Source organism: Centruroides vittatus, unplaced genomic scaffold, assembly GCF_030686945.1.
Source record: "Centruroides vittatus isolate TY-2023 unplaced genomic scaffold, ASM3068694v2 contig_397, whole genome shotgun sequence".
NCBI classification, from domain to species: domain Eukaryota; kingdom Metazoa; phylum Arthropoda; class Arachnida; order Scorpiones; family Buthidae; genus Centruroides; species Centruroides vittatus.
The window spans coordinates 481,440-496,469 of record NW_027122212.1 but is presented as its reverse complement, the minus strand read 5'-3'; the positions used below and the strand labels follow the sequence as shown (position 1 = coordinate 496,469).

At 38.8% G+C, this 15,030-nt stretch overlaps 1 protein-coding gene across 2 annotated transcripts in view; it reads right to left on the bottom strand.

The window, feature by feature from the left end:
• LOC136976163 (zinc finger E-box-binding homeobox protein zag-1-like) overlaps positions 1-15,030 on the bottom strand; it is a 103,927-nt gene that overhangs the window by 19,550 nt on the left and 69,347 nt on the right. For both annotated transcript variants that reach the window (XM_067271382.1, XM_067271381.1), the window contains one exon: positions 7,797-8,120. In XM_067271382.1, coding sequence (XP_067127483.1) covers positions 7,797-8,106 — 310 coding nt within the window. In that variant the 5' untranslated portion in view covers positions 8,107-8,120. The remainder of the gene's footprint in view (positions 1-7,796; positions 8,121-15,030) is intronic.

The window sequence follows — 15,030 nt, the reverse complement described above, 5'->3', positions numbered from 1 at the left end:
ATATGATTTATTTTTGTAGGAATCGATTGGAGTTATGTTACGGAATCGATAAGTGATTTACCGACGAAGGAAGAGATGACCACAGGAAAAGATGCCCGTTCGAATTAACGTTAGAGTAGTTTTTTGAAGTCTCCCCTTACGCTTTTACTGCGCGTAGAGGGGAAACACGCTGCATCAACTTTTTAAAATTATTATGAATTAGTGTATTTTTCGAATTTTTTGGGCACGATTTTACATAATAGCGGGGACTACCGGTAGTGTTTTATACAGTTTCTCGTGTATCGTACAACATAGTCTATATTAATAGAACCAGAAATACTGCACAAATCGTTCTCTGTGCATTAATGGATGCACAGAAGGCAATCTGAGCAATATTTCTATACGCATAAAGAATACCCTATGTAATGTTTCTGGACACACAGAGGGTATGTGTGTAGAGCATTTTATGAATACACAGAGAGCACTTTGTATAACACTTCGATATTCTCTGAATTCATTTCAGATCTAGGCCCTTCTTCTAGAGCAGTAAGATAGAAGCATATTTAACTCTTAACACCAACTTTCTTTCTAAGTGAGCTATTACTGTATATTATATTATATAACATATATATATACTATCAAATTTTAAATTTTATACAATAGCACATATAAATATCAAGTAGATTAGATCCCAAGTCAATCAAATCGTGCGTATAAGTAGCAAAAATATATACAAGAAAGAAATAAAAAAAAAGGTAAGAAAAAGGCCCTTCGTAAAAAAACTACGTCGGGTGGAGGAGAAAAAATTAATTGAAGTTTTACGATTGTCCTTTGTAAGAAATTCTTTATCGTTTCGGCGTTAATTATTTCTTTATTCTCTTTATTTCTAGAAGAAAGTCATCAGTTTAATCCCGTAGTTCTTAAACAAACAGCGGCTCTCGAGACAATAACTCTCACCTAGTATAGCAATATTCAAATAAAGATAATACTCGGAGGACAGGAAGATGTAGATAAAAAAAAGGGCAGCTAACTCATTTGGAAAGACGTCCCCATCAGGACCAACTTTGCTTTTCGGGAAATACCCTCTCCAGTCGAGGAAGGAAGAAGTGAAAAGAAAATCTTAAAAAGGAACAAACAATAGGTGGAACAATTATTCCGGCAGCGTCGGAGGGAGCAGCTTTAACGCCAGCAAACGTTTAATAAATCACAGACACCGGACTGAAAGACAGTGTTACATTATCTGAAGGTAATCAACTAAAATATCATTTTGCCTGGTCTGATGTCATTAATCACGAGACAAATAGGCCGGGAAACAAGCCGTGGAACAATGGCAGCTAAGAAAACAGATTGGGAAGGAGTCGGAACAATGGAAAACGTCATCGGTCGAACAAACTTATTAACCCGTCTGACGTCATCAAAAGAAATACCCCGTTTCGGTTTTTACCAATTCTTGACTCTTTCGATAATTCATCTTCTCTACTCTGCGTGGTTCTCATTATTCCGATCGCATTTTGTGTTTTTATAACTACTCCTTCCACCCCTTTTTTTTCTCTATACGAAACACTTTTTTCTCTTCTCTACTCCGAAAGGAATTAGCCAAAACCACATGCGGGCTATGATAATGGTTTGAGCTAGAGTTAGAGAGGAGGAGGAAGAGGAGGAGGAGGACGAGATAAGAAACAATTCCCTTATTGTGAGTCAACTGCAAATGAGTGGATTTTAAACTTTTATACAAACTTGGAATCTGCGATCTTTCTGGAATCGCTCGCAACTAGATAAACAGAAAGTACGAGACAGGTTTGATGGGGGAGAGACCGCTATATTAGGCTAGGAGAGAAGGGAGAGTCTACAGAAAACTATGATCTATGCAAAGTGAAACGCTACCAAATGGAATAATTGAAAAATTATTGAAGAGAGCAGGTATACGATATTCCTTCTTGCGTCAAATTTACGTCTAGTGACAAGATGAGTTTCGTTCGAGCAACATGACAGTTAGTAGATATTTTAATGGACGATCAAACTCGAATAGTCTATAGACTATGAAGTAGACGGGAGAGATCTAATGGCTTCTTCTCCTTTTTTCCAAAAAATTTCATTTAAAAACATACAACAGATGTTGTATCGCGCGTAACCGAACCTAGCATTAGGTAAAGTTCAATAAATCTGAACAAATAGCTTTGCCATATTAAAAAGATTCTAAATTTATTTTATAAGTCTAATCTATTTTCTTTACTGCTGCAGTCAAGTAGATGGGTTGAGTGTCAAACAAAGGAAATATATAAAAATTCCAGGTTTCTCCTTTACCTGTGGCCAACCTTCAGACATTAAACTTTAAAAAAAATTTATTTTTCTTCTTTCTAATCTATTATTAATCTAAAAATTCTTAAACTAAACAGCTCATTTAAATTATTGACTATTGACAAAACCTTACGCGAGATAAATGATAAAATGAGAATTTTATGGATATTTTTACACCCGACCAAACATATTTATGCTTGTCTGCTGCTCGTGATTGAAAGCATCCGGAATTGAGGAATAACTCATCGAAATATTGGATCCACCTTCTACGCTCGCCTGGCTTAATTTTTCAACAAAATATGCATCATATCGAAACGCATCATCCTCCTCAAGATTTTTAGATGCGGAAGGATGATCGCTTCGATATGATGCAATATCGCATCATCCTAAAAATCATGTATTAAACTCTTTACTTAATTCACTATAAATTCTATATTTTATGGACATAAATAAAATCTAAAACTAGAATCCGTAAATCTTATAATTTTTCACCTGAGTTCGGTATAATTTAGAGATAAATTTATAATTTCTCTCAACGTAACAAAATCGTTTCAACGTGTTTAAACTGTGTAAACGAGAAAAAAAAATAAGAGAAGCGAACAATAATTTCCTTTCTTTATCTCCCGCGGCTATAGGATAACTGAGTTTTTCTAACATATCATAGCAATACCTGTCCGAAAATGACCCCCGAGGCGCGAAACTAAATCAACACAGATCGTTATATGTGTAACATCACGGGACTAGGAAGTGGGATTGTTTAAAAATTAAACGATAAACCCACGAGAATATTCCTTCTCTACCTGCCACACCGTTACTTCGTCCCAGGGGAGGCAAACGTTAGTCTTATTTCTATCGCTGTCCCTTGCGGGGAATGATTACGTATTCTAGTCAGAAAGTAGTCCAGATTATCCCTAAATTTAGCCCGAAGTGGTTATGAAATGCAGTCCCAATCAACGTCGGGAAACATCTCTTGGGGTAACGCATCCCTCGAGACGTTGCCTTGGCAGCAGCAGAGATAAAAATAAAAATCTTTCACGTCTCGTAACCCCCGTTTATAAGAGAAGAATAAATAAATAAATATAAAAATATACTTTTCAATTTTTCTATAATTATTTTAAATTATTTCAATGATATTTTATTTTAGAGAAAAGTGTAAATATTACCTTATACAATAATTTTTTTATGAAGTTTGTGAAGGTGAAAATCCTTTCGTAAAACGACGAGAGGTGAAAAGAAAAGAAAATTTTACGACCTCGTAAACTTATCGCAGTCGTATAACTGATTAATGCGTGACGGATATAAAAATCAAACTATGACTAGAATTAAAATTTATAAAAGTAAAAAACTAACTTAAAATCGATGGTTAAATATACGTATAAATCGTCACCAACTAAATATTACCGAATGGGAGAAATGCTCCAGGAATGGAATGGAACTTAGATGATCTTTGTGGATAAAGTTGCGAGTTCGCAGCATTATCTGAAACTGATGCTGCAAACTTACATCACTCGCAATCTTTTCATATCGTTTCAGATATTGGGAGTATGCACTTCATACTTGTTTAAATGTCGGGAGTGGCTTACAACTTCATCACACCTCTTTAGATATTGGAAATGTGGCTTAACTACTGGATCTCCTACTGATCTCGAACAGTGGGCTCACATCTCTTATGCCCAGCATCCGAGAGCGACAACAGGCCGCAACATAGACTTAATATCATGTTATCGGATATTAAGGCGCAAAATGCGAATTATCCTTAAAATTCGGCTTAAAACATGTGCTAAAATTTTCGTCATTCGTACAATTAAATTTAGACTTACGTTAAATTTGACAGCAATAGAAAAGTATTATTGCGAATGCAGTTCATCTTGTAGCGCTGAATTTGTCTCTAAGCTAACATCAAATATTGACCATAAAGCTATAGAAACATGGCACCACATGCCCAAAATCCTGAAAATATCCAATACGTTTAAGTCGTAATAAAATATTTTTCGGTATGGCGTTCTGAAATGTAATTAAGAACGCTTGCCGTTAAGTTAATAACAATATTTGTTAGTGCAGATTCAAATGTGGAGCATCTCATCCGACTGGTGCAGTCGATTTCTTTCGATAAACAAAGAAAGAAGGAAGAATTTACAAAGCAGGAGCCGAAGTCGGAGGATGGAAACAAGAGGAGATTGGGACGGGGAATTTTTTGCGCATATTTAAAGAAGAGCGTTAGATTAGGTGGCGTCACCTTGATGGACCGGACTCGAAAGAGGGGTAAGAAGCGGAGGGAAAATAGATATTGCTTTTCAATTACGAAAGTGGCCATTAGACGAAGGCCGACTTCATATCTCTGTGGTCAGATAACTCTGGAATTACTTTCTTATCTGGCGGAGCATCAGTCATTTCCCTGTGAATTATTTTAATTAATGACGAACACTGTCTTCCTGGTTAATTACTTTTGGTTTTATTTCCCCTAAAGAGTTTTCTGTTATCGTCGGATACCATCTCCCGGAGAACAATTACAATTATAGCGAAACGTAGTTATTTATGTCACTCTATACATCACGAGTTTGTGCAGAAGGAGGGACGAGACGAAACCTTTGCTAAAGAAGACATCTCCGGCCCTGCGGCCTAGCTCTGTCATCCATTAAATATCCACAATAAATCAAGAGGACAGATAAGGGGAGTTTTTAGTCCGGGTAGCTTCTTTCCTAGGATGATGAGATGGAATGCATTAGCAGAAATTGTTGCTTGGAACAAAAGGATGTACTTTTTACCCCTTTTTTTAAAGGCAAAAAACTCCTGTTTGTTGCATTTACTAGTCTCTAAAAAGCGAATCTACCCCATAACCGGTTATCGTTTGATTTTCCTCCTCCAGTTTTTTCTGGTGATGCCACTGACCGATAAATTAATTTTCGTCCATAATTTTTTAAGTTTGGAACCACTTAAACTTACAAAAACTGCCGATCATAAATGCAAAACATCCGAAACAATTTTTACTGTCATTGTCGCTCCGTGTTCCAAATCAAATGATGTATTATTGCACTATGGCGATCGGTTCTGCAGTCATAATTCCGCTTTAAATTGATGAAGGTAGTTTATCTTTAGAGGAGCAGAGAGATGCGAATATAATCAATCATTACTAGAAAGTCAACAGGATTGTAAGTTTTTTTATATAAGCGAACGGAGTTAAAAAAAACTTCATTCAATTATCCAATAAACGTATAGGCGTATCTTGTTAGAAAAATAATTTCTGAATGAATTATCTTATCTCTTGATTACATTAAGTAACAGATAATATCGTATTCTTGTTAGAAATTAGCCGAAAAGAAAATTTTCCTAAACCTTAATTACGATGGCTCCGATGCAGATACACTTTATACAAAGCGCATTTTTGTACGCGGGGGTGGAAAAAATATTTTTTGAATAGTAAGCTTTGTCGTACTTACGAATAATAATCATTAATATTCATTTATAAAGTGGTGGAGGGATGTTCTATTAGTTTATATGCACAGTCAAATCTTTCCTGCGACATCTTATTAAGAAACTACCAGTTTGTCGACAACTATAAATTTCAGATAAAATACCATTTAGAACAACAAGATTATAAGAGTCTTAACGTTATCATCTGTTACGGCAAACAACGTAGCGAGTGACAGCCATAAACACGATGGTTTACGATGACATCGTGTATAATATTGCAATCATCTTCAATTAATCCTATCCTTATAGTGTCTAGAAGTTGACTAAAAGCTACTCTCTCTCTCTCCCTTTCTCTTCCTTCGAGTATGAGAAGAAAACGTCGATTTGAAGAATGAAGTTAATTTAAGCAATGCAATTTGTCGTGTGTAATAAAACTTTACATTTCATTGTGCCTCAATGTTGGCTACTTAAAAAATATGTTCGCGTTTTTCTAAATCCTTAATTTTCTTGCATAATTGCTGGAGTTAAATATGAAATATTAGGCGTAACCGTATCCAAATATGTTCAGAAGTACACTTAGTTTGATTTCTTGTTATTCCGTTGTACTAAGAACTGTGTCCGAGAATGGTAGACGATCCAAATGTTTCGATATATCCAGAAGTCGGAGCAATGGAATGACAATGTAAATATCATCTTTCATCTTAAAACATTAGGGATATGGCAAATGATACGACAAAATTGATTACTGAAATAATTCGAAAGTCGAAAATAACGACAACACGAAGTCAAGTAAGGAAAAAAGGCGTATTAAGTTGGTTCCTTTTTGGTAATTGTATTGAATATCTGTTATTCAACATTAATTATCGATGCAGTAGTCGAGAGATCCAATAGTTAGCGCGTGTCTAAAGTAACTATTGGGTCTGTCGACAACTATATGGATAATTAATTTAGAATAACGGACCAGGAAGGTTGTACGTTCTTAGATTTCTTTGACGTAAGATCAGTTCGCGTTTGGCCAAATGCCATATTTGCATATGCAGAAAGACGGACGTTAATAGGGGGGGAGAAAGAGAGACGAAGAGTTTCGAGAATTCTAAATTCATAAGATACGCCGCCATTAAAGTTAGGAGATTCCTTTAAGAAGTTTTAACCACTCGACTGACGAATTAGGTTAAGATCCTCATCAACGAAATGGTTTTTCGAGCCGCAAATCGTAACGAAGCATCTCCGTTAACAACGCGGGGGACGGGGAAGAATGTCGTCCCCCGACAGTGGCACCCAATCCGACGTATTACACACAGTGTAAACACGAGTGCATGTGTAAAACGGGACATATTTATTTATAACCGTCGGAGGTCATAAATGGAATTGTTTCACGTCATTTGGATTCTCCACTCGATCCACAGACTATGGTATGGGTGGATGGTTGCAGTTCCTTTAGCCAAGCGCCCCAGCGGCGTCGATTCTGGCGGGCCAACAATTGCTGGCGCCGTCTTCTCACTATTGGCACGTAGGCCAGCATGTGAGATAGGGATTAAGTCATCTGTTCGATGCAATACCACATCCATTCGCTTCTATCCGTAACGATACCCAAGGATATAAACTGCTATCCAACAGTCTATCTATCTGAACATTAAATACTAAGGTACGGTCGACTACACCCGATTTATCCAGACGATATCTGTGGTCCCCTTCTCTTTGACGTTGGCAGAAACGAGATGGAAACGCATACGAGCCTTAGGTCAGACGTGGCTGTTGTTTTAAATGTGCTACGAAAACATTCCCCCCTCGATATCCCCGGGGCAGTGTCGTGTCCGTGTTATTACACGTCTGTTTTTAGTGTGTTCGATTTTTTTCGCCGGATGTTCTGTGTAAAGAAAATAAAAATGAAGCCGTAAATTTTGTAAAATGTAGAAAATGTATTAATTTCTTTTGTGTGGGTGTTTCGGGGGTGAAGAGGGAAGGAAAAACGGAGGAACGTAAAATAAAAGAGGTCGGTTTTGTAGCGATCCGGCCACAGAAACCACACCGAAGAAACATCACGCTCTACTGACGCGTGATTCAGACGGAGGGGTGTCTCGCATCGATGGACGACGCGAACGACTTACCGGAAGTCGTGGCTCCCCCTGGTGGAGCTGGCTCGGGGAAGATGACCACCGTGTCGGTCCTCTCCATGTACTCTCGGATCTTGTCCGCTTCCGCTTTCACACCGTTAGTCACATGACTCCTCGTCGTTTCCGTTTTGGCCACGTGTCCGTTTGTCACTTCCGGACACCCGTTCTTCACAGAGGGAAGGGAGGAGGAATCGGTCACTTCTATTTCGGGGCTGGTCGGCGTTACTGGGGAGGAAGGAGACGAGGAAACCCTGGAATTCGTTCCGCCGTTCTCCGCCTGATCTGTTTCCGTATCTTCTGGCATGACTTCCAACTCGACTGCAAGAAAGAAGAAACAACTTTATTAACTATGATCGATACGTCGACATTTGTAACTCGACTGCGAGAAAAAAATTACGATTTAACCTTCAAAATCAATCAATTTATTAGCATGGTTTTAGGAGAAAAACAGTTTGGGATACCCCAAACCTCCATCTTTAATAATGGAGAAGATATTAAAATCGTCTTTTAAAATTTTCCAACAATTTCACGGGTGCGTATCCAATTAAAAATAATATTTTAAAAAGTACAATAGAGAAAACTACACGCCGAAATGAACAAAGGCGATTAAATTTATCAAATATCTCTCTTATCTTGTGCAGAAGTTTGCAAAACTTAAAATAAAATAATGCTTGAGCGCCTTTACAGGAACAAACAATAGCAAAGAGATTGACTTAATTATTCTCTTCCGTTTCTTGAAGTTGAACAAATTAAAAACGGGGTAGTCTTAGCGTCACGTCACGTTGCTTTTCGTGACGCTTGCTAGCTTAAGGGACATTCTAGCGAAGAGTTCTGCCAGCGAGCTTAATGTGCCGTACAGGAAGCTAAATGATGCTTGAACGGAACAAGTTAGAAAACAATAACCGAAGCTAAATTTCCAAACCAGATCGGAGTTGCTCCAATTCCCAAGTGTATGGTGTGTTGGAGCGTATCTTAGCAGCTGCAACAGAACCGTTCTTATCTAGACTTTCCCTATTTACATCAAAGGAATACTCCATCTAAGAGCACCTTTCTTTTAAAAAAATTGATACACAAGCACTCAAACAAACCCTCCTCCACTTATAAAAATAATATTAATTAATAATATTTCTAAAGAAGAGAGTGTCACGATTAGCACGTTATTCGTAAGAGAGGAGGATGTTAAACGAAAACAAATCCCACCAGACACTTAAAAATATCCGTTTTTTATAAACAAAGGCGATAAAATCAAATTAGACAATTCAATTTGTTATATCTTTAACGAAAGAAGAAACGAGTTACATACAAATGAATCGGACGGGAGAAGAGAGAGAAAGAGAAAAGGACATAAAAACTTAAACAATAGCCTAGGTTAACATCATTAACCCAAACACGTGTCCGAGTAACTATAGACCGTTGTAAAACTCCGGGCGAGCTAAAAACAAGAGGAGCGAGAAGGGGGGTGTGTGGAAAGAAAAAGAAGAAGCAAAATCCACAAACTTTAAACGGTGACAGTCATCTCGCACCTCCATTGAATAATTTCCATTCTATGCAAGAGAGCAGAGCGACAGACCGTTAAAAATATCTTTGTCTTTAACACCGCACGCCTTCCAGACTTGTTTTCATTACATACTCGACAGTCTCATTGTTCGACTCGCATCCGACAGACCTTGGAGTCGTTAGCTTCCCAGGAAGATAGACACCTACCCCAACGATTATTATATGTATATATACCGATGAGGGGGGAAGCGACAAAAAAAATGTCGAATCGTTTATGGCCACAGAGGCGATTGATGTTAACTGTAGGAGTCTAGTGATTTTAAATTCGACAAATCGGCGAGTGTGCGCTTTTCTGTGTCGGGGGATGGAGGAGGAGGGGAAGCGAGGATCGTCCTTCTCCGCAGGAAGCCGGGCCGACAGAAAGAGCCATTTTTCATAGGCAAAGTTAGATGATGAGACTCGAGCCTAGAAGTCGAACGATATAGCTTTCTCTTCTCTGCAATCGAATTACGTACAATTAATTGCGAGGAGGCAGAGAAACACATTTACCGTGAAAGGCTTTTTATTAGATTACGATCTGGACTGGCAAGAAAGCGTGTGTGGGAATTCGTCGGCAGAGAGGGGTGCTAGTGAAGGGGGGAGGCCGAGAGAAAACCTTTCACCCAAGCCAGCAGGTAGCCCGAGCTTTTATGTCTGTCCATAAATCATTCGTTTTACAGGCACGTCTGCTCCGTTGTCGAGAACATAAAACTTTCCTAATGTGTTTTATCTTTCCGTATGCAAGGCCGAACCGGGGGGGTCGAGCCGGCAAACCTTTGTCTACATTTTAATTTCGGTTCCGCGGGGGTAGTACGATCGGAGAAGCAAAGAAATATGTGAGAAAAACGGTTTGAAACGTTTTCGTTTCTTCCGAGTGGACAAAGGAAAAGGGATGCAAAGGAGAAAGAGGAGGAGGAGAAGGATGTCGGAGGAAAAATCTTTGCGAATCCCTCTTGATCTGGTGATGTCGCCTATTAATTTGTTCGGTTATCCGAAGTGGTTGCGGTACACCTTAAGAACCGAATCCAACCGAGCGTGTTCTGATCGTTAATCAAAAGAAGGTAATGGAACGAGACAAGGCACTGTAAGAAGTCGTGCATCCCCTAAAGAAGAAATAATGAAAGACAGCCGGCTATTAACGCCAATTCGTCATCGTCAAAAGAGAAAGGAATTTTTAGCGGTTTTTCATCCCCTTTTTTTCACTTTATGCCTAATTGCAGCAAATTTTTAGTGACACTTATGGAGTTTCTTGTATAATTCTCAACGCAATCAATCATCGGCTGTTGGTATTCTTACGTCGTGTAACTTTTCCCATTCTTCCTTTAATTTTGAACGAGCTCGGACCCCTTCTAATCGCATTCCTCACGTATTAATCGAGGTTAAAGTTAACCCCCTTCTCCACCTTTACAGCGAAGAGAAGCAAAAAGAAAAAAATAATAAATAATTTAAATTTTGAATTTGTGGGGCGTAAAAATTCGAGTGGAGAGAGAAAATCGTTAAAGTTAAATCTCCTCTTATTTGTTGCTATTTACGAGGAATCAATCGTCAGAAGTGATTGGAGAGTCCTTTCGGGATCACCGAATTGGTCATAAATAACGAACGTTTCCTCTCCACTGCAGAAATTACCTAAGTTAAGACAGTCACAGATCAACTCTTACCGAATCACTATATATATTTATATATAAGAATCGATCCGAGTCCGAAAATTTCCAATTACTAAATTGTTTCGTTTGCGTGTTGCAAGATTTTTGGTGGGTCGTAAATATGTTTACCGTCTTTTATTGCTCGGACAATGACAGAAGCTGGTGTAACGATCTTGGTATGTGATCGTCAATGCGGTCCGTGGATGAAGTTATCCACTTCTGATAAATACTCCACTGTAACTAGATAAATAATAACCGTTAGAGGAACCGAGTAATGGAGGTTTGTACTCGTAAATTCACGGGACCCACTCGACTAACGGCAATGTCAACAGACCCTTAGTCTCCGGTTGTAAATTCTTGTCATGCTAGCTTTACTAATGCCTACACTATGGACTGTTACACACTTAATTCTATCTGGAAATCCTACCTACAACGTGCAATTTGGCCTAGTTAGATGCGTCATTCTCTATTTACACACAACAGTCTCTTGTTACGAGTATCGTTACTACTAATGTTTTATGTTTTCTACTCGTGTACGCGAATGCATACAGGTTGAGATACGTCAAAGAAAACATTTATATTTAGATGCGAGTGCAGAAATATATATATTTATTTATTTCAAAAAGATTTATAACCTTCTTAATTTTTCTTTAAATGGCGCCAGTTTGAATTTTTTTTTTTAATGAAGGCGAAGGATATACTTGTACAGGCGTGTATTAGTTGAAATTCGATAGTAGAAAAGTAAGAGTATCGGTTAAATTGGAAAATGTCAGAGGTCAGGTAAAGCCGACTACATTGCACGATGATGTATCAGTTAAAACAGCAACACTTGTCGCAATGTCAGGAACAGTGGGTCAAGACGTCACATCTGTTTAATAGAAGTTTTCTGGCTCTATGCCCATATTGTGGCAGAGGCAACCACAAATCTTTCGTCGGAGTTACTCATTTCTCTTACCCCTAATTTGCCATTGTGTTTGATAGAGCAACACATTGCTAGCGAAGTTATGTGTTAATTAAGTAGGAAGAAAAGACGAAATAGGTCATTTTCTCTTCATAAAAGTCTCCCTAATGAAATAATAGTTATTTATTATTGTTTCCATTACAACGCTAAAGCTTTATTATCGCCCGACGTAACAAGTTTTTCCAAATTATGCTTGCAAATTATAATTAAAAACCCCCCGATTTGAGTCGAGAGCGGGAGAATAACGAAGCGTTAGCTAGAGCAGTTATCTGCTTCGTTACATCTCTGAAAGATGAGTCTAAATAAAAACACTAACGCCGCTTCTGACTCTCGTTTGACTTTTTACACGTCTTTATTGATCCTTAATGAATATTTTAAATTTTCTACCATTCTATTTGGATGGGGGAAAACAGAAGTTTCGTCTTTTAATCACTCGGAAAAGAGAGGCTTTCAGCTAATGAAGGCGTTTAGGAGGGTACTAAAGACCTCAATCATCCAGAAATAAGTGTATCCAGCACACTGATCGAATGTTCTACTCGTTGCTCCACTTACGAAGAGCGGATGGTAAAGCATCGCACCTTTAATCAAAGTTTTCTTCTAGAGAAAGACGTTTATATAAGGTGGCGCCTGCGAATCGGCTTCACCTCCGAGCGACGGAGCTTAACAGGGAAATGTCCTTCTCGAAATTTCAATTTAAATATTCTAAGGACACTCGATAGATATGATTAATGGAGATTCTCAAAGAAATAAAAGTTGAGCTTCATACATATATACATTACGATAATTACTGCGGTGGCGCGAAGACGGCGCAAACAATATAAAGAAGGGTTTGTTTACGTCAACAAAAGAAAGCATTATCTAACGAGGGGAGAGAAACGTTGTCGATAATAATCGGCAAAGTATAAACAAATGACAGGAAATTAAAGACGGGCGAAGATTCGTTGGAAAGGCAAACGTTTGCGATGTGCAGACCGTCAACCAGTCAGAAAAGAGCCGAGTGAAGTGGTCTTTTGTGGCACGGTTACGGCCGGGGAGGGCGGAGTGGCGAGACTGACATTTCAAATTCACTTAAAAGGAAAAGGGGGGATCTCGAACAAGAACGTCGTACAGACCGCGCGAGAGAACGTGTGTAACGAAGAAAAAACCTCCAAGCAGTTGCGCGGGGCGACAAACAGACAGCGGCTCCGTCGGTGGAAAGACCTATTCATAGTAACACCGTCCCGCATGCTAATGGCCACCGCATGACTGATGGATGCTATACTACTTGTCACTTTTACTTGTCGCACTCCCCATCCCCAAACCGGCATTTACATCACAATTGTCCGAATGCAAACTGCAGAGTCGTCTCCCCCGCACCATTCCGGGAGGGGCGGAGACAACCCGGACAAATGCATCAACCTTATGAATGCATTCGACTCCAAACTCACCATGAATATATGAGCGTCTTTCCTCCAGCTCCGACTACAATAAACTCTGATTAGCGTTGCCATTTGGGTGCTCGGAAAATCTATGTTTTCCTTCTGCCTCATGAACTCCTCACTTCTGGGAGTCGGAAAGACCGGAACCCGCTCGGGGATGTCTAGTTACTGTACTGATTCATTCCGGAATAGCAATTACCGATAGCGTTAGTTAAGTTCACTCACGGTAGGAAGTGATGCGAAGTTGCCGGATGACTGGATACAGTATTAAGTGGATTAAACGTATCGGGCAATCGGTGATGATACGTGCAGCTCTCCAACAACACCACGCGGCCACTCTCCCTTATTATTTTTATAGCCGAATATGCCAAAATTTAATTCCTCCTCCCCTCTCTTCCGACTCCTTGTCCTAAAGTTTTATTACTAGAAGCTCCTATTTTCTCTTAACTAGTACACCAGGCTCTAGCGCAGTTTCCACTCTTTTTCCTCATTTGTAACAAAAATAATAAGAAGAAGAGGGGAGAAAGTTGATCAGAAAAGAGTGAAAGTCGAGCGTGTGTGACCGTCGTAATGACCGCGGTAAGAACTTAATTTTCTAGAGTCGAAAAGGGAATTTGAAGGTGGATCAAGCCAGTGTCTTCATCCTTCGCACGGTGCTTCGAAGACGTTTCTGAGCACGTCGTCCAAACAGATCCCGGTCTACAGTAGTGTCACGTGCCTGTCCGACTAATGTCACATGACAAATAACTCGCTCGACTTCGTTTAGATGTCCTACCTCGAGTCTCGTCGCCAAGAGGGTTGGACCGGGCACTATCAACTAATCAATCGATTCCGACTATTTCGTGAGTTAAGAGACGGTGGGGACCTTCGGATTTTACTGCAAACGCTCACTTTTCTAGTCTTTCGATTGTTGGCTTTATTTTCCGAGTGGACTTTTATCGCCAAAACTGATTACCTATTCGATCTACCAGTCAATAACAATGTTAAAGTTATCTTTCCAGTTAAGTGCAGACGTCCGGTTGCGCATCACTTGTAATTTGTCACAGTTTATATAAACTTTAACTTCGACTTTAGAATTGTACAATTACGAATCGTTTCGGCGTAACAACAGATAAGATGGCCATCTACAGATAGAATGGAAAACTTTTTAACTTTATTATTTCTTCTCTGTTGACTTCTATCTTTCCCAAACAATCTGCTTATCCCTTTTAAAGCACACTTTTCTATATAAGTTATGACCAGTAACCGACTTTATTGCTTTCTAAATACAATCCTCATTAATATTTATCGCGAGGTATGTATATAGTTAATTATAAAAATGTAAAAAATACACAGAAAATGCTAGAATTCTATTAATTACAAACATGAATAGGCGAAGAAATGTCCATTTATGCAAGAATTAAAGCTATTTTACCGATTTTCTAAAATTACGATTTATTTTAACTAGAATTTTCCGTAATTCGCACGTGTAAACATCTTGTTATCATAAGCATTACTCTATGTTGTAGCGTAATAGAACAGTAAGAACGTCTACAGTTAGCCAAAGAAAGTTTAACATTGATGTATCGAATTTGTCATCACAATTGTAGGCAAGAATCGAGCATCTCGTACGTAAATATAAACGAAATCGTCAGAAAAGGAAACAAGATAAAAAAGGAATATGCAATCGA